Raw genomic sequence first — 20,068 nt, forward strand, 5'->3', positions numbered from 1 at the left:
CACTTTGGGAGGGTGAAGCAGGTGGATTACTTAAGGCCAAGAGTTCAAGACTGGCCTGGGCAACATAGTGAGACCCCCCAACTCTACAAAAAATAAAAAAACTAGCTGAGTGGGGGTGTACACCTGTAGTCTCAGCTACTCAGGAGGCTGAGGTGGGAAGGATCGCTTGAGCCTGAGAAGTCAAGGATGCAATGAGCCGTGATTGCGCCACTGTACTTCAGCTTGGGTGACAGACAGACCCTGTCTCAAAATAAAATAAAATAAAATAAAGAATGAAAAAAGAAAGAGGGAGGATAGTGGTAGCCCAGTCACCAACATGTTTCATTATAAGAACTCGAGAAGGGCAGGGCAAGATCGTGGCTTCATAGCCAGGTCAGCTGCTTACCAAGAAGAAGGAAGGAAGTGGCAGGACAAATTTATTGGGACCAGATGGGATGACCAGGGCGCAGCTGCCCCTTCGAAGGGGTGTGTGTGTGTAGGATAAAGACCTCTATTTCCCAAATACTCTCGTCTCTCTATCCCACAGTGACCTATGGTGCCGGCTGTCAGGTCTTTGTCCACTCTGTTTGCCCCTGCTTCCTGGCGCAGGGAGTCTGTGTCCTCTCCGGTTCCCCAGGTTTGCGTGAGTGGAGAGGGATCACGAGCTCCCGATGCCTCTCCTGCTCTACAGGCGAACTTGCAGATGGCCCATGGCGCAGGATCGAGGCTGAAGCCCACTCCCAACCCCGCGCCCGAACTACCCGGACTAGCGGGGTGACGCTGCACTCTGCGCCCCTAAAACGAACAGATTAACCCCACTCTTGGGAACTGAACATGCTGACCTGGCCTCTCCCGGTTCCCTCCGCATCTGTAACCCCGGGGCAGAGTTACAGGGGCTGACTGACCGAACCCAGGTGCCCTCGGGGCAGGGTGTGTTAAGAATTGGTGTGCGGGTTGCACAAAGGTCCTGGTCAGCTCCTGGTCACCTGAGGCCCAAGAACTGTCAGGCACTCACTTTCCCTCTTCTTGCTTTAACCGGGGTCGCTCAGCAGCAGCGAGCGCTGCACCCCTTATCCTCTCCCTGTCTTGTCCGTTCCAGATCCTCCAGGTCAGGGCGTCGCCAGGTGAGGGCTGCGCAGCGCGGATTTCGGGTACTCAGGGCTGGGCGGGGTACACAGCAGCGGCGAGGTGGGTCCCCGGGTGGGCGACTGAGAGCCCGGAGCCAGGCGGTAAGTACCTCGATCTATCGATGCGCTCGGCGCGCAGCGTGGTCCCGGGAGCAGGGGGTTGGGCAAGCGCAGGGCGGTGAGCCCTGACTGGGAGGGACGTATATGGCGGCGAGTCCCTATTGGCAGGCCGTTTGCGGGAGGAGGGCTCTGATTGGCCGGGAGGATGCGGGGGATGCGGGCGGCGGGGTTAAGTGCGTCGCCACCGCCCCCGCCTAGGCGAGAGCCCAGAGAGCTGAACCTGCAGCCTGGACCTGCAGCGACCGTCGTACACCATGGGCCTCCACCTCCGCCCCTACCGTGTGGGGCTGCTCCCGGATGGCCTCCTGTTCCTCTTGCTGCTGCTAATGCTGCTCGCAGACCCAGCGCTCCCGGCCGGACGTCACCCCCCAGTGGTGCTGGGTGAGGCATGGGTCTCGTGGTGGGTCAGTCGGTCGGGCGGGACGGGCCGCGGGCGGGGCTACCTTCCCGGTCTGCATCTGTTCCAGTCACGAAATGGGGGAGCGTATTGGTGTCTGTCTTGTCACTTAGGTGATCTAGATCTGCCGGCCCACCTCCCGCCATGCTGGGCCGGGTGTGGTCAGCTCCCCACCTCCTGCCCTGGTAGAAAATGGGGGTGAGTGGGTGAGTTACTATCTGGTTATTCATAGTTCCACTTGTCTGCATCATTCCCAAGCCTTGCCTCCCCTTACCCCATTTTTTAGCTGGAAAGACAGGTGCTTCAGCCCCACTCCTGAGGGATGGTGGGGGTGTGTAGAGTGGCTCCTGAGTTGACCTCTGCATCGACGTGGGCCTGGCTAGAAGGCTATCACCCTCGACCCTTCCAATGCCACATATACCAGAAGTCATTACTGAAGGGAACCTCCTTAGGGAAAGGATTGCTCTCCTAGCTGGCCACCAACTCCCACAACTTATCAGATGTGTGGCATTTCCTGAGGGAAAAGGCCTAAGGGAAACTGAAGACGCTGAAGTCGGGGGAAAGGGTTGGGGCAATGGCCATGAACCTGTGTCAGGCAACATGCTTGTATTCTTACCCTGCCACACATGCTTGGACTAGACTATGTCGAGGCTGGGTGACCTCCCCTACCCACGCCGCTCCTTGATCACAACCCTGGCAATTCTACAGCGGCCACAGTATTTCCTTGTGGGGATGGGCAGGGATGAGACCTCTGTCTAGGGGTCTTGGGTGCCTCATTCAGGCTGTCACTTCCATCCACAGCTGGCGTGTCCGTGGCCAGCCAGGATTCCTGAAAGCAGAGGCATCCGAGGCATGAGTTACAAGTGGAGTCTAGTGCAGCGTGATCTCCGTGCTCTTTCTGCTGAGAGTACTTTAAATGGGTACAATGCAAATCACAGAAGGGTAGAGTTGGCAGGCAGGGTGGTGCCAGGCAGGCCCCACCAGGAGTTCCCAGCCAGGAAATGCTCCAGGGGGATTCTAGGCCCAGGTTCACCATGGGATTTGGGCAGACTTGGCCCTGCCTCCCCAAAGCTTGCAGGATAGCAATAACAATGATCCCCAGAGAGGAAGCCTGTGTGGGGCAAGCACAGAGAATCCACCAACCCAGCAGATGGGTGGGTGTCAAGTAAGGCTTCCTGGAGTATATAGCTGGAGCTAAGGCCAGGAGAGAGTACTGGGCAGGGGGAGAGAGGTGAGCATCTCAGGCTGCCTGGGATCGAGTCAGGGGAGGAGTGGACTGCACAGGCGTTGTGACTGTTTAGGTCATCTGGACTTTATCTTGAGGGCCTCAGGGAGTCTTGGGTGGGCCTGCAGATTTCTGAGTCTGAGGGGCATGGCATTGGGAAACACGTGGTCTGTGGCTGGCACACAGCCATTTTGCCTGGATTAATGCTAACCACACTCATCAATTCAGTCAGTCTGTTTATTCTAGGTCACAGCAGAAGAGCCTCAGACCCCACCCAGAATCACAGAGAAGCAGGAGTCCTAACCTGCCCAGCTTCTCAGGGAGGGAGGCTGCTGGCCTTAGCCCTGGGAGACATCGTGGTGGGCAGTTGGACAAGCAGCTCCTGGGCACAGAGCAGGGATCTGACCTTGACTGTCAGAGGACCAGAATCCTCTAGGGGTGGGTCCTGAAATGGTGGTGGAGGAAAGAGAGGCCGGAGAGATGTGATACAGAAGACCCTGGGCAAGGGGAAGGAAATGGCAAGGCCATTTCCACCTCTTGCAGCCTCAGTCTCCTCATCTGTTAAGTGGAATAGTAAGGCTGTCCCCTCCCAGTGTTACTTGAGGTGAAAGGCATGCAGATGGCTCTTGTCCTAGTTCCAGGCACAGAGGGGCTCAGGAAGTGGCCACTGCTATTTTTAGAGGCCACACAGCCTGACCAGGGCAAGGAGCATCTGAGCAAAGCAGATCTGGTGACTTCCTCTTTTAGCCATTTCCCGTTTGGTAGAGACAGTGACCAGGGTCTTCGCCCTGCCCTGCCCAGTCCACAGGCATGTCATCCAGAGGCTATCGTGATGGGGGCTCCCCACCTCTGCACCCATACCATGAGGGGAGGTGAAGGCAGGTGCCACCCCTGCCTCTCATGGCACCCTGAAGACACTGGGATGGTGCCCAGGGAGGGCGTGCCCTATGCAGGGCTGGATTTACAGTCAGTGCCCAGTGAATGTCCAGGAGAGCCCAGTGCTGGTTTTCACTAGATGATTGTGGACCCTAAACGGGGATGTGTTTGGGAAGTGGTGAGAGCATGGCATGTGGGGGCAGGTGAGGCCTGAAAGGTCACTGGGAGTAACGAAACTGTGAAGGGCTTTGAAGCAGTGGGGAGGGATATGGGTGTCACCAGGGCCCCAGAGTTCTGAGTAGACTGAACGGGCTGGCTGGGATGGAGAGAAGTCACCCGAGGGCCTGGACTGTGGTAATAATGGTGCTGGTTCAGGGTGGCTATTTCCAACATGGGCTCCCAGCCATGCCAGGGCCCTCCAGATGATCTGTTCTCTGGCACCTTACTGGACTCTGGCCTTTAGTAAGGCCTGGGCCCTTGGTAGGCTGGCGGGTGCCAGTGTAAGCTTCTCTCAGCTATGTTTCTGTTCATTTCCCTCCCACAAGCCTATCCTGGATACTTTGGTTGAATTTTAGCCAAGTGGCCAAGAGCTCTGTTCTGTTTCCTTCTTCCTCTCTCACAGTGAACAGGACCCTGTCTTCTCTGTAGCCTGGGATAGCTATGGGTGGAAGACTTTGGGTTCAAGCCCCCAGTGTATATATCTTTTTTTTTTTTTTTTTTTTTTTGAGACCGGGTCTTGCTCTGTCGCCCAGGCTGGAGTGCAATGGCACGAGCTCACTGCAACCTCTCCTCTTGGGTTCAAGCAATTCTCCTGTCTCAGCCTCCCGAGTAGCTGGGATTACAGGCATGTGCTACCATGCCAAGGTGATTTTTTGTATTTTTAGTAGAGATGGGCTTTCACCATGTTGGCCAGGCTGGTCTTTTTTTTTTAGAGACGGGGTCTCATTCTGTTGCCAGGCTGGAGTGCAGTGGTGATCTTGGCTCACTGTAACCTCCGACTCCCAGGTTCAAGCGATTCTCCTGCCTCAGCCTCCTGAGTAGCTGGCATTACAGGTGCGCGCCACCACACCTGGCTAATTTTTGTATTTTTAGTAGAGACGGGGTTTCACCGTGTTGGCCAGGATGGTCTCTATCTCCTGACCTTGTGATCCACCCACCTCGGCCTCCCAAAGTGCTGGGATTACAGGCGTGAGCTACTGTGCCCGGCCTGCCAGGCTGGTCTTGAACTCCTGACCACAAATGATCCACTCACCTCCTCACCTCCCAAAGTGCTGGGATTACAGGCATGAGCCACCATACCCTACCTCAAGGGTATATATCTAATGATAGGGCCTTGGCCAAACTTTGGAGGTTCTGGAATGCAAAGGGGTCTCCAAGCCCCTCCTCCCAGACACAGCTCCCATCTGGGTCCATTAACCATAGAAACTATGTGTAAAGGTGTGTCTGTGTTTGCTGGGGGTGATTCAGACCAAAATCTCATTTAACAGATATGGAAACAGAGGCCTAGCATGGGGAGTGACTTTACCTTAAACCCCTTTCCAATAATCTGAATGGCCCAGGAGGATGTTCCAGTGAATATCTAGGAGACTTACTTTATCTGGAGTTGGAGACAGTGTTCGGGCCCTTCCCCAAACATGTCAGGCCTCTCCCAAGCCCCCCACAGGCATCTCTGCACTACACAGCAGTAGCAGCTTTTCTGCACAAAAATGGTTCCCTGGCCTTTGAGTCAAGGTCCCTGCTCTGAATTTCCTGCCACTGGCACTGTGCTTTAATTTGAGGTGTGGAACTGCACAGGTCTGCCATAGTATCTGTGGCTCTTCAGGGGGTCTGCTGCAGACATCAAAGTTCTTGGGAGTCTTGAACCTGCCGGGGCGAGGGCTCACACATGTCCTGTGCCCCCTGCAGTCCCTGGTGATTTGGGGAACCAGCTGGAAGCCAAACTGGATAAGCCGACAGTGGTGCACTACCTCTGCTCCAAGAAGACCGAAAGCTACTTCACAATCTGGCTGAACCTGGAACTGCTGCTGCCTGTCATCATTGACTGCTGGATTGACAATATCAGGTGGGGGCTGGGGCACACAGTGGGGGTGCTGCTTACCAACAGGCCTGAGAGGCCTCCAGAGCCTGTTTCTTCTATCCTCATCTCGAGGTCACTGACCTCTCTCCTTCCCCAGGTCCTCGGTCTGGTCTGGTCGGCACCACCTCTGCACTCCCAGGCAGAACTAACTTTCCCTTCCAGCTACCCTTGTTCTTCTACTCTCCAGCCCTGGCCTCTCATGCCTACACACAATTTTTTTTTTCTTTTATTTTGGGACGGAGTCTCGCTGTGTCACTCAGGCTGGTGCCTTCTTGGCTCACTGCAACCTCCACCTCCCAGGTTCAAGCAACTCTTGTGCCTCAGCCTCCCAAGTAGCTAGGACTATAGGCGCCCACCACCATGCCTGGCTAATTTTTTTGTATTTTTAGTGGAGATGGTGTTTCACCATGTTGGCCATGCTGGTCTCGAACTCCTGAGCTCAAATGGTCTGCCCACCTTGGCCTCCCAAAGTGCTGGGATTACAGGCATGAGCTACTGCGCCTGCCTACACAAAATTTCTGTGCCCCAGCCGCTATTCAGAGCCTTGGCATGGCCCCCACCCCTTTCCTTGTCTGTGACTTGGCCTCCCCTATGTCTCCAGCTGCTTGTTCTTCTTGGGACACGCCATGTCTTTGCACCCGCTGTTCTTTTGGCCTGGAATCTATTTCTATACCCTTTGCCTGATAAATGTGCTTCCATTCACCCTTTAAAACATGACCCTAGGTCAGGCACTGTGGCTCTCCTATAATCCCATCACTTTGGGAGGCTGAGGCAAGCAGATCACCTGAGCTCACGAGTTGAAGACCAGCCTGGGCAACATGGTAAAACCCCATCTCTTCCAAAATTACAAAAAGATTAGCTGGGCATGCACCTGTAGTCCCAGCTACTTAGGGGGCTGAGGCAGGAGAATTGCTTGAGCCAGAGAGGCAGAGGTTGCAGTGAGCAGAGATCACACTACTGTACTCCAGCCTGGGCGGCAGAGCAAGACCCTGTCTCAAAACAACAACAACAACAACAAATCAACCTGACCCTGGTCCCTTTGTGATGGCTCCCTTTTGACTCCCCAGAGAGGTTCGCCTCTCCTCCTCCCAGGCCCCGTGCTTGTTTCCTCTAAATGTCATCACGTGCCCAAATTTGTCTCCAGGCATATTTCCCCAAATTACACAGGCACTACACATTGGTCAGGTTGATTTGTTGTTGTTGTTTTTTTTTTGAGACGGAGTCTTGCTCTGTCACCCAGGCTGGAGTGCTGTGGCCGGGTCTCAGCTCACTGCAAGCTCCGCCTCCCGGGTTCCCGCCATTCTCCTGCCTCAGCCTCCTGAGTAGCTGGGACTACAGGCGCCCGCCACCTCGCCCGGCTAGTTTTTTGTATGTGTTTAGTAGAGACAGGGTTTCACCGTGTTAGCCAGGATGGTCTCGATCTCCTGACCTCGTGATCCGCCCGTCTCGGCCTCCCAAAGTGCTGGGATTACAGGCTTGAGCCACCGCGCCCGGCCAGCACTACACATTTTATATACTTACTTTCGTTTAGTCTTACAGCAACCCCATTTTGAAATAGGTGGTGGTTTTTTTGTTTTTTTTTTTTTTTCACCAGTGTTACTTGCCAACAGGTGGTTTTTAAACCTGCTTTACAGCTGGGAAATCTGGAAGCTCAATGAGGTTACAGTGATTACCTGTGCTCACTCAGCTAATAAGTGGTAGAATCAGAATTCAAACCCAGAATGTGTGGCTCTGAGCTGAGGTTCCCTCCCAGGCTGAGCTCCGTGAAGGGAGGGAGTCTCTGTTTTATCTTTATAGCAGTAGAACCAGAAACACAGTTGGTGCGCGATACATGTTTGAGCTGAATGGAGTCTCCCAAATTAAAAGTTTTCCCGGTCGGGTGCGGTGGCTCATGCCTGTAATCCCAGCACTTTGGGAGGCTGAGGTGGGCAGATCATGAGGTCAGGAGTTCGAGACCAACCTGGCCAACACAGTGAAACCCTGTCTCTACTAAAAATACAAAAATTAAGACTGGGCGTAGTGGTTCACGCCTGTAATCCCAGCTACTCAAGAGGCTGAGGCAGAATTGCTTGAACCTGGGAGGTGAAGGTTGCAGTGAACTGAGATTGTGCCATTACACTCCAGCCCAGGGGACAGTACAAGACTCTCTCTCAAAAAAAAAAAAAGAAAATACAAAAATTAGCTGGGCGTGGTGGTACACACCTGTAATCCCAGCTACTCGGGAGGCTGAGACAGGAGAATCACTTGAACTTGGGAGGCAGAGGTTGCAGTGAGCAGAGATCGGGCCACTGCACTCTAGCCTGGGTGACAGAATGAGACTGTCTCAGAAAAAAAAAAAAAAAAAAAAAAAGTTTTTCCCAGAGACTTTCTAGCTACTCCTCCAGGCGCCCTGGCCTGCCGGCTGTTTGTGATGCCCATTTTGTTGACTCCTTCCTCCTCTGTGTGTTGTGTGACCGGGGTTATTTCTGGGCTGTTGATGTGCATTTCTATTTTTATACTGGGGACACGGCCTCAGGTGTTGCCAGTTGGAGTGCCAGCTGATACCAAGAGGGGCATGTCTGCCTTCACTGCTTCTCTGACCTGTTTAGATTTTCACCCAGACAGAACTGCTTTGGCTTTCCAGAACAGTTTTCTGCATTTTGCTGTTTGATAATTTTTTATTTTTAGTAGCAACAAGCTACTTTGCTGTGTGGCCATTGGGATAATCTACAAATTCCTCTGGAGAGCATGGGCCTCTAGGACCTGTTATCTGGGTCAGTTGTGGGGATCCTGTCAGCTTTCTGTGGCTGATATCTAAGGGGACAAGTGGGACTCAGAACCACCAGAAACTCCAGGTTCCTGTGTTTTGGGGGGCACATTTACCTCTTCAGTGTGAGGTGAGGCCAGAGCAAGGTTCCCGGCCTAGCACAAAGGCATAAGGCTTTTCTTCTGGTATAAGGTGTCCGTCTGCCCCTCGCCCTGTTCCCATCATTTATTCAGGCCTTGACAACCCTCTTCCCACAGGATATGGTGCCATAGCCGTGTACTTAGGCCTGAGGCGGGGTCTGTCCTGTCTGGTTCTGTTTGGCACTGCAGCTACAGAAACCATGAGATAATGTGTGTGGTGTTAGAAGTTGCTGAGTCTGCGGTAATTTATTGCACAGTTCCAGAAAACTAACAGGCCGGGTGCAGTGGCTCATGCCTGTAATCCTAGTGCTTTGGGAGGCTGAGGCAGGAGGATCACTTGAGCCCAGGAGTTTGAGACCAGCATGAGCAGCATAGTGTGGCCCTATCCCTACGAAATAAATAAACAAATAAATAAATAAATAAATAAGCCAGGCACGGTGGTGCCTGCCTAGCTATTCAGGAGGATGAGGTAAGAGGATCACTTGAGCCCAGGAGGTTATGGCTACAGTGAGCTATGATGCCCTCACTGCACTGCAACCTGGACAGAGTGAGACCCTGTCTCAAAAAAGAAGAAGAAAGAAAACAAAGAAAGGGCTGTTAGGGATCTCAAGTCAGTAGCTGGTGTTCCATGTCCTATGTCATGGCGCTTAGGAATTTGCTGGGCAAGCCCTGGGCCTTGTGGTTGCAGTCTGACAGGAGATACAGCCCTGGGGTGCCAGGGGGTCATAGGAGCATGGTTCATTCCCTTCCTCCATGGAGGATGTGTTTGGAGGTTGACTGGCTGCTGTGTCCAATGCCCAGAGGAAGTGGGACCCAATTATACCTACCTGGGGCCACACAAGGCCTTCCTCCTGTCTCTCCCCACCAGCTCCCATCATTTCTCTGGGCCTTGCCCCTTCTGTCTGCCTACCCACCCACATAGCAGCCCTGAAGCATGGTGCCTTTCTAGGGTTTTTTTTTGTTTTTTTTTTTGAGATGGAGTTTCGCTTTTATTGCCCAGGCTGGAGTGCAGTGGCACGATCTCGGCTCACTGCACCTCTGCCTCCCAGGCTCAAGCAATTCCCCTGCCTCAGCCTCCCGAGTAACTGGGATGACAGGTTCACGTCACCATACCTGGTTAATTTTTGTGTTTTTAATAGAGATGGGGTTTCACCATGTTGGCCAGGCTGGTCTCGAACTCCTGACCTCAAGTGATCTACCTGCCTCGGCCTCCCAAAATGCCGAGATTATAGGCGTGAGCCACTGCACCTGGCCTAGTGGTTTTTTTGTTTTTGTTTTTGTTTTTATGAGACAGGGTCTTACTTTCCTGCCCAGACTGGTGTGTAGTGGCATGATCATGGCTCACTACAGCCTCAATATCCCAGGTGCAAGTCATCCTCCTGCCTCAGCCTTCCAAGTAGCTGGGACCACAGGCCTGCACCACCATGCCTGGCTAATTTTTTATTTTTAGTAGCCACAAGGCCTTACTATATTGCCCAGGCTGGCCTTGAACTCCTGGCCTCAAGCATTCCTCCCACCTTGGCCTTGCAAAGTGTTGGAACTACAGGTGTCAGCCACTGCACCCGGCCCTTGTCTGGTTCTGTTGTGTACTGCACTCACCATCTCCTTTGCCTGGGATATGTTGGGTGGCAGGAGCTGGATGCAAGGAGATGGAGCGATGGGAAGCTGAAAGAGGGTGGACTGCCTCTTGGGGTCCAGTGTGAAGTTCACAGCAGAACCAGGACTGCTGCCTCCTTCTCCCAACCAGGTCCAAGACCCTCATTCTAGGGTAGGGTCACGGGGGAGAGGGGAACGTTGCTTTGACAGGGGTCCTGGGGTCAGTGTTTGGAGTAAGTATGTGTTGGTGAGGTTCTTGTTTGAATGTAATTACTCTGATCTGTGCTTTTTTTTTTTTTTTTTTTTTGAGACAGAGTCTTGCTCTGTCGCCCAGGCTCGAGTGCAATGGCATGATCTTGGCTCACTGCAACCTCTGCCTCCTGGGTTCAAGCGATTCTCCTGCCTCAGCCTCCTGAGCAGCTGGGATTACAGTAGCCTGCCACCACACCTGGCTAATTTTGTATTTTTAGTAGAGACGGGGTTTTGCCATGTTGGTCAGGCTGGTCTCAAACTCCTGACCTCAGGTGACCTGCCAGCCTCAGCCTCCCAAAGTGCTGGGATTAAGAGACCTGAGCCACTGCATCCGGACAATTTTTGTATTTTTACTAGAGACGGGGTTTCACCACATTGGCCAGGCTGGTTTCAAACTCCTGACCTCAGGTGATCTGCCCGCCTCAGCCTCCCAAAGTGCTGGGATTATAGGACATCTGTGCTTTATCAACCTGCTTTGTTACTTTTTGGTCTCTCCTATCCATCTGACTAAACCTGGGCATGGGAAGGGAGTATGACTCAGGACATGATGCACTGTTGGGACACACCAAGCTCCGTGTCCCCTCTGGGTCACTGGCTCGATATCCTCTCACAACAGGCTGGTTTACAATAAAACATCCAGGGCCACCCAGTTTCCTGATGGTGTGGATGTACGTGTCCCTGGCTTTGGGAAGACCTTCTCACTGGAGTTCCTGGACCCCAGCAAAAGCAGCGTGGGTATGTAGCCCTCACTCAAGGCCTCCGGGAGCTGGGATGGGGGTTCTGCTGGACTCGAGCTGGAGCTGGAGGAACTCTGCTGGTTTGTACAGACAGCCTGTGAGCTGTCTCTGATCAGCGTCGGCACAGAGCCCTGTAGCATTCTTCCAGGGACCTGCCGACTCTCACAGTCTCCATGCTGGGCATAGTGTAGGTGGCCGGCACTAGCTATATCTTTTCTTATCCTCTGTATTTCTGTCTACAGGTTCCTATTTCCACACCATGGTGGAGAGCCTTGTGGGCTGGGGCTACACACGGGGTGAGGATGTCCGAGGGGCTCCCTATGACTGGCGCCGAGCCCCAAGTAAGCAGGCACTCTCGTTCCCTCCCTGAAGTCTCGGGAGGTAGGGGCAAGGTGATCATGGGCACCACAGGTCTTGGGCTCTCCCCTTGTCCTTGGCTGTCCCCTGTCCCTGGGCCTCTGGCATCCAGTCTAGTGGTCACAGCCACCACCCTTGGTCAGTCTTATCCTGTCCTCCATTTCCCACCCTGGGACCTCTGGGCCTCTGAGCCCTGGGGAGAAATATAAGGCTTCCTCCCTTCATGGAAGGCAGGGGGACCCAGACCACTCCGTTTGAATGTGAGCACCCTCCCCTCCGCTCTCATCTTGTGTCTGGCCTGAGAAAAGCTCAGTGGTTCGGGCTCCAGGACCCTTCCCGCCTGACCCCTGCCTGGCTCTGGCCTGCAGATGAAAACGGGCCTTACTTCCTGGCCCTCCGCGAGATGATCGAGGAGATGTACCAGCTGTATGGGGGCCCCGTGGTGCTGGTTGCCCACAGTATGGGCAACATGTACACGCTCTACTTTCTGCAGCGGCAGCCGCAGGCCTGGAAGGACAAGTATATCCGGGCCTTCGTGTCACTGGGTGCGCCCTGGGGGGGCGTGGCCAAGACCCTGCGCGTCCTGGCTTCAGGTAAGACCCTGCCTGGCCCAGTGTGGGGGGCTGTTGCCAGGAATTCTGCCCTCTCTTCCCTTCCAAAGTGTCCTCCTAGGCCAGCATGCCTCATGTCTGTCCCACGGTGTGTGGGGTCTATGCAAATCTACCCTTAAAAGTCCAAGGAAGAAAGAGGCTGACAAATCTAGTTTCTCAGAGAAAAACATTTAATAGGGACATACAAGTAGAAGCCACATCTGTGTCTCAGGTGGTGGCTAGACAAGATGGTGGATCCCCACACTATTAGCCCCCAGACCCAGAGCTTATATTCTATAGGGAAAGGGCGACTCTGATGCGATGTGTTGAACATTGAAGGATGATAACACAGAGGCTGTGTGAGATTTATGGTAAATATATGCACAAGGAACAGTAGATAAAGTGGAAATCTCAGTGGCCTTCCTGGATCTGGGGTTAATCAGAAGCCAACACGGTGGATTAGTATCCAAGATGGAGTTGCTTTGGTCTCCACAATGACTCCTCTCTTGGGTCAACGCTCTTTTTTTTTTTTTTTTTTTTTTTTTGAGACAGAGTCTGGCTCTGTCACCCAGGTTGGAGTGCAGTGGCGTAATCTTGGCTCACTGCAACCTCTGCCTCCTGGGTTCAAGCTATTCTCCTGCCTCAGCCTCCCGAGTAGCTGGGATTACAGGTGCCCACCACGACACCTGGCTAAATTTTGTATTTTAGTAGAGAGGGGGTTTCATCATGTTGACCAGGCTGGGCTTGAATTCCTGACCTCAGGTGATCCGCCCGCCTCGGCCTCCCGAAGTGCTGGGATTACAAGTGTGAGCCGCCGTGCCCGGCCAGCACTCTTTTTCCTTCAGAGTGGCGTTCTTTTTTTTCTTCTTTTTTTCTTTCTTTTTTTTTTTTTTTTTTTTTGAGATGGAGTCTCGCTCTGTCGTCCAGGCTGGAGTGCAGTGGCCAGATCTCAGCTCACTGCAAGCTCCGCCTCCCGGGTTTATGCCATTCTCCTGCCTCAGCCTCCCGAGTAGCTGGGACTACAGGCGCCCGCCACCTTGCCTGGCTAGTTTTTTGTATTTTTTAGTAGAGACGGGGTTTCACCATGTTAGCCAGGATGGTCTCGATCTCCTGACCTCGTGATTCGCCCATCTCGGCCTCCCAAAGTGCTGGGATTACAGGCTTGAGCCACTGCGCCCGGCCACTTCTTTTTTTCTTTTCTTTTTTTTTTTTTTTTGGTACAGGGTCTCACCCAGGCTGAAGTACAGGCTGATAGTACAGCTATTTCAGCTCACTGCAACCTCCACCTCCTGGGTTCAAGCGGTCCTCTGGCCTCAGCCTTCTGAATAGCTGGGACCACAGGCATGCACCACATCTGGATAATTTTTGTACTTTTTTATAAAGACAAGGTTTTACCATGTTGCCCAGGCTGGTCTTGAATTCCTGAGCTCAAGGAATCTGCCCACCTCAGCCTTCCAAAGTGCTGGGATTACAGGCATGAACCACTGAGTAGCTGGGACTACCGGCGCCCGCCACCTCGCCCTGCTAGTTTTTTGTATTTTTTAGTAGAGACGGAGTTTCACCGTGTTAGCCAGGATGGTCTCGATCTCCTGACCTCGTGATCCACCTGTCTCGGCCTCCCAAAGTGCTGGGATTACAGGCTTGAGCCACCGTGCCCGGCTTTTTTTTTTTTTTTTTGAGACAAGGTCCTGCTTTGTTGCCCAAGCTGGAGTACAGTGGCATGATCTCGGTTCACTGCAACCTCTGTCTTTTGGGTTCAAGCAGTTCTCCTGCCTCAGCCTCCCGAGTAGCTGGGATCACAGGTGCTCACCACCACACCCAGCTAATTTTTGTATTTTAAGTAGATATGGGGTTTCGCTATGTTGGCCAGGCTAGTCTCAAACTCCTGACCTCAGGTGATCCACTCGCCTTGGCCTCCCAAAGTGCTGGGATTACAGGCGTGAGCCTCTGTGCCCGGCTGTCCCTCCCTCTTACCCCTATCCTTGCTTCTTCATCCCCACCTTCACCCCAGAGGAGGAAGGCTAGAGCATTTTATTTTATTTTATTTTATTTTTTTGAGGCAGGGTCTTTCTCACTCTGCCACTCAGGCTAGAGTGCAGTAGCGTGATCTTGGTTCATGCAACCCCCATTTTCCAGGTTCAAGTGATTCTCCTGCCTCAGCCTCCCGGGGAGCTGGGACTACAGGCATGTACCACCACACCTGGCTAATTTTTGTATTTTTAGTAGAGACTGGGTTTTGCTATGTTCGCTAGGCTGGTCTCCAACTCCTGACCTCAAGTCAGGAGGATCTGCCTGCCTCAGCCTCCCAAAGTGCTGGGATTACAAGCATGAACCACCACAGCCAGCCAGATTTTTTTGTATTTTTAGTAGAGATGGGGTTTCACCATTTTGGTCAGGCTGGTCTTGAACTCCTGACCTCAAAATGATCTGCCCAACTTGGCCTCCCAAAGTTCTGGGATTACAAGGATGAGCCCCTGCACCTGGCCTCTAGACTACAGTTTTTAATTTATGAGTTCACCTCCATCTGTGGGCGGCAAGGAGCCTCTGTAGGCAACACAGGGAGGAAGCAGGTGCAGATCTAGCTGCACCTGCTTGCCTGGCAGTTGGGAAAGCCACCCCTTTTCTGGTTCCTCCCCCATCTTTTCATGACTGTTGCAGCTCACCAGCTGCAGCTAGAGTTTCCTCCCTCTGCTAGGACTTGAGGGAGGCTTATGGACCCTCGCTTTGGGAGCTATGAGCCAGGGCTGTGCCAAGCATCTCATGAGCTCAAGTCCCTGCCACTGCTTGACCTGCTTGGTCTACTGGCATTGTGATTGGGTCAGGCCCAGTGACTCTGAATTGGCTGGAAGACACTCAGCTTTAGTGAGGACTCATTAGAGCCACTCCTTTTGTCTAGCCTGGGCCTGGAGGGACGGATGTGGGCATACCCTGAGTTTAGACAGGTAACCCTGGCCCCTTTTAGAGTTTCTCTGTGAGTCCCCTTAGAGCTTTGCTTCAAAGGCTGGGAAGCTGTTCTGTCCCACCTTGGCAGTCCAGGACTGGGGTTGGGGGTGCAGGGAGGTGTCCGTGCACCCCTTGGGGCTTTCCTTGCCTTAGGGGTCCCCCAGCCAGGCCACAGCAGGCAGAGCTGAGGCCCTACAGTCAGTTTGAGAGGCCTCCCTGCTTTCAGATACAGGGTGGGGTGATGGGCGACCATGGATCCTGAACAGTCCAGAGGCCCCTGTTTCCAAGTTGCAGCTTTTACTTCCCGGAGGCCTCCCTGGCTGCCGGGTGTTTGTGTTGTTCCCATTCCTGTGTACAGGGGCTCCGCCTCCATCTGCAGCCTCCCCTCCTGCCCTGTCTCCAGCATGCCTGGCTGCCCAGGTCAGCGCACAGGCAAGTGGGCAGAATGAGGCCACTGCTGGCTGAACACTGGTCTGAGCTTAGGAAAAGAAAAACTGGTACACAGTTCAGTGTCATAAAAGGGAAAGCAGAACATGTCATCTCTGGGCTGCCAACCTGCTGACTCACTAGACTAGGTCAGTGCCCACAGACTGATCAGCACTCGGAGGATGGCAGAGTTTACAGACAAGGAAGCATCATAAATCACACTGTGGGTATGTGTCGCCTCACTCCCTGGTGAGGAAAGCAAAAGAAACAAAACATATCTTGGATGTGTGGTTCCCAGATGTAGCAAAAATAAAGAGAAACAGAGCCAAGGCAAGCAGCCTGGGCAACATAGCAAGACCCCATCTGTATAAAAAGTGGAAACATTTTTAGCTGGGCATGGTGGGATGTGAGTGTAGTTCCAGCTACTCAGGAGGCTGACACAGGAGGATCGCTTGAACCCAGGAGGTAGAGGTTGCAGTGAGCCAAGATTGCACCACTGCACTCCCGCCTGGGTGACAGAATGATATCCTACCTCAAAAAAAAAAAAAGGTAAAATTTGCCAGGCATGAGGCGTGGTGGCGCATACCTGTAGTCCCAGCTACTCGGAAGACTGAGGCGGGAGGACTGGTTGAGCCTGAGAGGTTGAGGCTGCCGTGAGCCGTTATCATGCCACTATACTCCAGCCTGGGCAACAGAGTGAGACCCTGTCTCAAAAAGAAAAAAAAAAAAAAAAGCCAAGGCAGGGAAGGGAGTCACAGTGATTACAATGATAATAAGAGGGTAGAGATGCGGGACTGTGGACTGGGCCCCTGGCAGGGGCCTGGTGGTGAACATGCTGCCCAACCAGCTGGCATTCCTAAGCACAGACTGACCAGAGCCTTCTCCCTGCAGGAGACAACAACCGGATCCCAGTCATCGGGCCCCTGAAGATCCGGGAGCAGCAGCGGTCAGCTGTCTCCACCAGCTGGCTGCTGCCCTACAGCTACACGTGGTCATCTGAGAAGGTGTTCGTGCAGACGCCCACGACCAACTACACACTGCGGGACTACCGCAGGTTCTTCCAGGACATCGGCTTTGAAGACGGCTGGCTCATGCGGCAGGACACAGAAGGGCTGGTGGAAGCCACGATGCCACCTGGCGTGCAGCTGCACTGCCTCTATGGCACTGGTGTCCCCACACCAGACTCCTTCTACTATGAGAGCTTCCCTGACCGTGACCCTAAAATCTGCTTTGGTGACGGCGATGGTACTGTGAACTTGAAGAGTGCCCTGCAGTGCCAGGCCTGGCAGAGCCTCCAGGAGCACCAAGTGTTGCTACAGGAGCTGCCAGGCAGCGAGCACATTGAGATGCTGGCCAACGCCACCACCCTGGCCTATCTGAAACGTGTGCTCCTTGGGCCCTGACTCCTGTGCCAGGCAGGGCTGGATGGCTCAGCTGTGGACCTGCTCTTGGCCTCTGGTGCTGTCATGGCCCATGAGTTTCACAGAGTTTGTGACTGACTATTCAAGGCTCTGAGTCTTGGACTGTGAAGCATCTGCCGTGGGGAAGTGCTGTTTGTTATCCTTTCTCTGTGGCAGTGAAGAAGGAAGAAATGAGAGTCTGGACTCAGGGACACTGGATGGCAAGAATGCTGCTGATGGTGGAATTGCTGTGACCTCAGGACTGGCTCCACAGGGTGGGCTGGCTGGGCCCTGGTCCCAATCCCTACCTGGGGCCGTGTGTCCCCCTACTCCTATGGGCTTTTCATACTTGCCTACTGGGCCCTGGCCCCGCTGCCTTCCTATGAGGGATGTTACTGTGCTGTGGTCCTGTACCCAGAGGTCCCAGGGATGGGCTCCTGGCCCCTCGGGTGACCCTTCCCACACACTAGCCACAGGTAGGCCTGCCACTGGCCATGGGTAGCTAGAGCTGCTGGCTTCCCTGTGGCTTAGCTGGTGGCCAGCCTCACTGGCTTCCTGGGTGAGCCCAGTAGCCCCTGCAGGCAGGGGCAGTTTGTTGCATTCTTCATGGTTCCCAGGCCCTGGGACATTTCACTCTACTCCTACCTCCCTTACCGTCAGGAGCAGTCAAGCTCTGGATTGGGCAGCAGATGTGCCCCCAGTCCTGAAGGCTGTGTCCCAGGAGCTCTGATTTCCTCGGATGTGCTGTTGGCCCCAGGACTGAAGCTGCCTCCCTTCACCCTGGGACTGTGGTTCCAAGGATGAGAGCAGGGGTTGGAGCCACGGCCTTCTAGGGACCTGTGGAGAAAGGGAATCCAAGGAAGCAGCCAAGGCTGCTCGCAGCTTCCCTGAGCTGTACCTCTTGCTAACCCCACCACCACACTGCCACCCTGCCCTAGGGTCTCACTAGTACCCAAGTGGATCAGCACGGGGCTGAATGGGACCCTGAGAGAGCCAGGGGTCCCCTGAGGCCCCCCTAGGGGCTTTCTGTCTGCCCCAGGGTGCTCCATGGGTCTCCCTGTGGTAGCAGGCATGGAGAGTCAGAGCTGCCTTCATGGCAGTAGGCTTTAAGTGGGTGACTGGCCACAGGCTGAGAAAAGGGTACAGCCTCTAGGTGGGGTTCCCAAAGCTGCCTTCAGGCTGGACTGAGCTGCTCTCCCACAGGATTTCTGTGCAGCTGGATTTTCTCTGTTGCATACATGCCTGGCATCTGTCTCCCTTTGTTCCTGAGTGGTGGGCCCCACATGGGGCTCTGAGCAGGCTGAATCTGGATTCCGGCAATAAAAGTACTCTGGATGCTGTAAGGTGCCCTGGCCTACGCTCTGCTCTGAGCATGAGGGGAGGGAGGTGATGGAGGTACAAGGTGGCTGGAGAGGCAGGAAATTAGGGGCTGGGCCTTTACAGGAGCCTTGACAGGTTCTGTCAGCATCAAAGCATGGTTCCTGTGCCCTTCTGTGGACTTCATCCTCCTGCCTTCTCTCCTGGAATCCAGTTCCCCTCCTGGGACTAAGAACCAGAACCTGAAACATTCCTGTGGAAATGGGGTCCTGTCCTCCCCCTGCTTCTGCCTGGTCTGCAGGCCCCACATGCCACCTAGGAGCTGGGAGCAAGGACAGTCCTGCAGTCACCTGACTAGACCCTCCTTCCCAGCCTCTGTCTTCCCTCAGCTTGCAAGTGTCAGCATCCTTTGAACCTAGAGTTCTTTTTAGGATGCCACCCTTCTTTGCATCTTCAGCTCATCAGCCTGCCATCTGTACCCCTGGGGAGGTACAGACGAGAGAGATCAAGGGAGGAAAAGAGACTACTGGGCTGAGACTAGTATGGACAAAGACTGAAATAGAGACAGAGACAGGGAAACATGGATAGGGGATAGGGTCCTGGCCTGAATTTTGTAGTCCAGAGCCCAGCCAGTACCCAGTTCTGTCTTCACTCAGCCCCACCAGCTGGGGCACCAGGCTTTGATACACCAGAGGCCACAAGAGGGCGCTCTGAACCCTCTCACCGAACCACCTGTTAGCTAACCCTGGAAGGACAGGGTGACCCAGAGTGGGGGTAAAAATGCCTGGGGTAAAAATACTCGGGTCCAGCTGCAGCTCTGGCCTCAGTAAAAGGATGACAACATGAAAGGGAGCTTCACCCCAGGCCCTGCCCAACCTCACTCCCTGCTTGGCCCTGACACCCCCCTACTCATGGCACCCCACTCACCCCTGACCCATTTTAGCTTCACTGTCACCCTCAGTTTCATAGCTGCAGAGAGAGAGGGCATGGAATCAGAGAAGGCTTTAGGACTAGCACACTAGGGTTCAAAGCTCTACTAGCTACAGCCAAGTTGTCTGGGGAGCCTTCTGACCCTCAGTTTCCTCATCCAAAGAATGGGGACATCTGGGTGCACTGGCTCACGCTTGTAGTTCCACCTACTCAGGAGGCTAAGGCAGGAGGATTGCTTGAGCCCAGGAGTTTGAGACCAGCCTGGGCAAGACTTTAAAGGTGAAATAGGCCGGGCGCTGTGGTTCGCGCCTGTAATCCCAGCACTTTGGGAGGCCAAGGGGGGGGGGGGGGTGGATCACCTCAGGTCAGGAGTTCAAGACCAGCCTGGCCAACATGGTGAAACCCCATATCTACTAAAAATACAAAATTAGCCAGGTGTGGTGGCACATGCCTTGTAGTCCTAGCTACTCTGGAGACAGAGACAGGAGAATCGCTGGAACCTGGGAGGTGGAGGCTGCAGTGAGTCAAGATGGTGCCACCGTACTCCAGCCTGGGCAAGATAGAGCGAGCTAGATCTCAAAAAAAAAAAAAAAAAAAAAAAGGCCGCCGCGGCGGCTCACGCCTGTAATCCCAATACTTTGGGAGGCCGAGGCGGGTGGATCACAAGGTCAGGAGATCGAGACCATCCTGGCTAACACGGTGAAACTCCGTCTCTACTAAAAATACAAAAAATTAGCTGGGCATGGTGGCGGGCACCTGTAGTCCCAGCTATTCGGGAGGCTGAGGCAGGAGAATGGCGTGAACCCGGGAGGCGGAGCTTGCAGTGAGCCGAG

General features: G+C 53.9%; 1 protein-coding gene across 3 annotated transcripts; it reads left to right on the forward strand.

Moving 5' to 3' along the window:
* The first annotated feature begins 1,334 nt into the window (after positions 1 to 1,334).
* Positions 1,335 to 18,335, forward strand: PLA2G15 (phospholipase A2 group XV). 3 transcript variants are annotated; one of them, XM_025370248.1, is made up of 6 exons: positions 1,335 to 1,607; positions 5,630 to 5,786; positions 11,152 to 11,270; positions 11,515 to 11,613; positions 11,938 to 12,222; positions 16,480 to 18,335. In XM_025370248.1, exons 1-6 carry the CDS (start codon positions 1,481 to 1,483, stop codon positions 16,989 to 16,991), a joined length of 1,299 nt encoding a protein of 432 aa, XP_025226033.1. In that variant the 5' UTR covers positions 1,335 to 1,480; the 3' UTR covers positions 16,992 to 18,335. The 3 variants fall into 3 exon arrangements, with proteins under 3 accessions (XP_025226033.1, XP_025226035.1, XP_025226034.1); XM_025370250.1 differs by having other exon boundaries at positions 12,123 to 12,222; XM_025370249.1 differs by having other exon boundaries at positions 11,998 to 12,222; positions 16,480 to 17,158.
* The last annotated feature ends 1,733 nt before the right edge of the window (positions 18,336 to 20,068 follow it).

The sequence above is a fragment of the Theropithecus gelada genome, chromosome 20, assembly GCF_003255815.1.
Source record: "Theropithecus gelada isolate Dixy chromosome 20, Tgel_1.0, whole genome shotgun sequence".
NCBI lineage: Eukaryota > Metazoa > Chordata > Mammalia > Primates > Cercopithecidae > Theropithecus > Theropithecus gelada.

What these genes read in the sequence shown, in the direction of transcription:
- PLA2G15 (XM_025370248.1), top strand. Translation starts at nt 1,481, where the DNA reads ATGGGCCTCCACCTCCGCCCCTACCGTGTGGGGCTGCTCCCGGATGGC. An exon ending in TCACCCCCCAGTGGTGCTGG is followed by an intron (nt 1,608 to 5,629) that starts GTGAGGCATGGG and finishes TGCCCCCTGCAG; the next exon opens with TCCCTGGTGATTTGGGGAAC. An exon ending in TGCTGGATTGACAATATCAG is followed by an intron (nt 5,787 to 11,151) that starts GTGGGGGCTGGG and finishes CTCTCACAACAG; the next exon opens with GCTGGTTTACAATAAAACAT.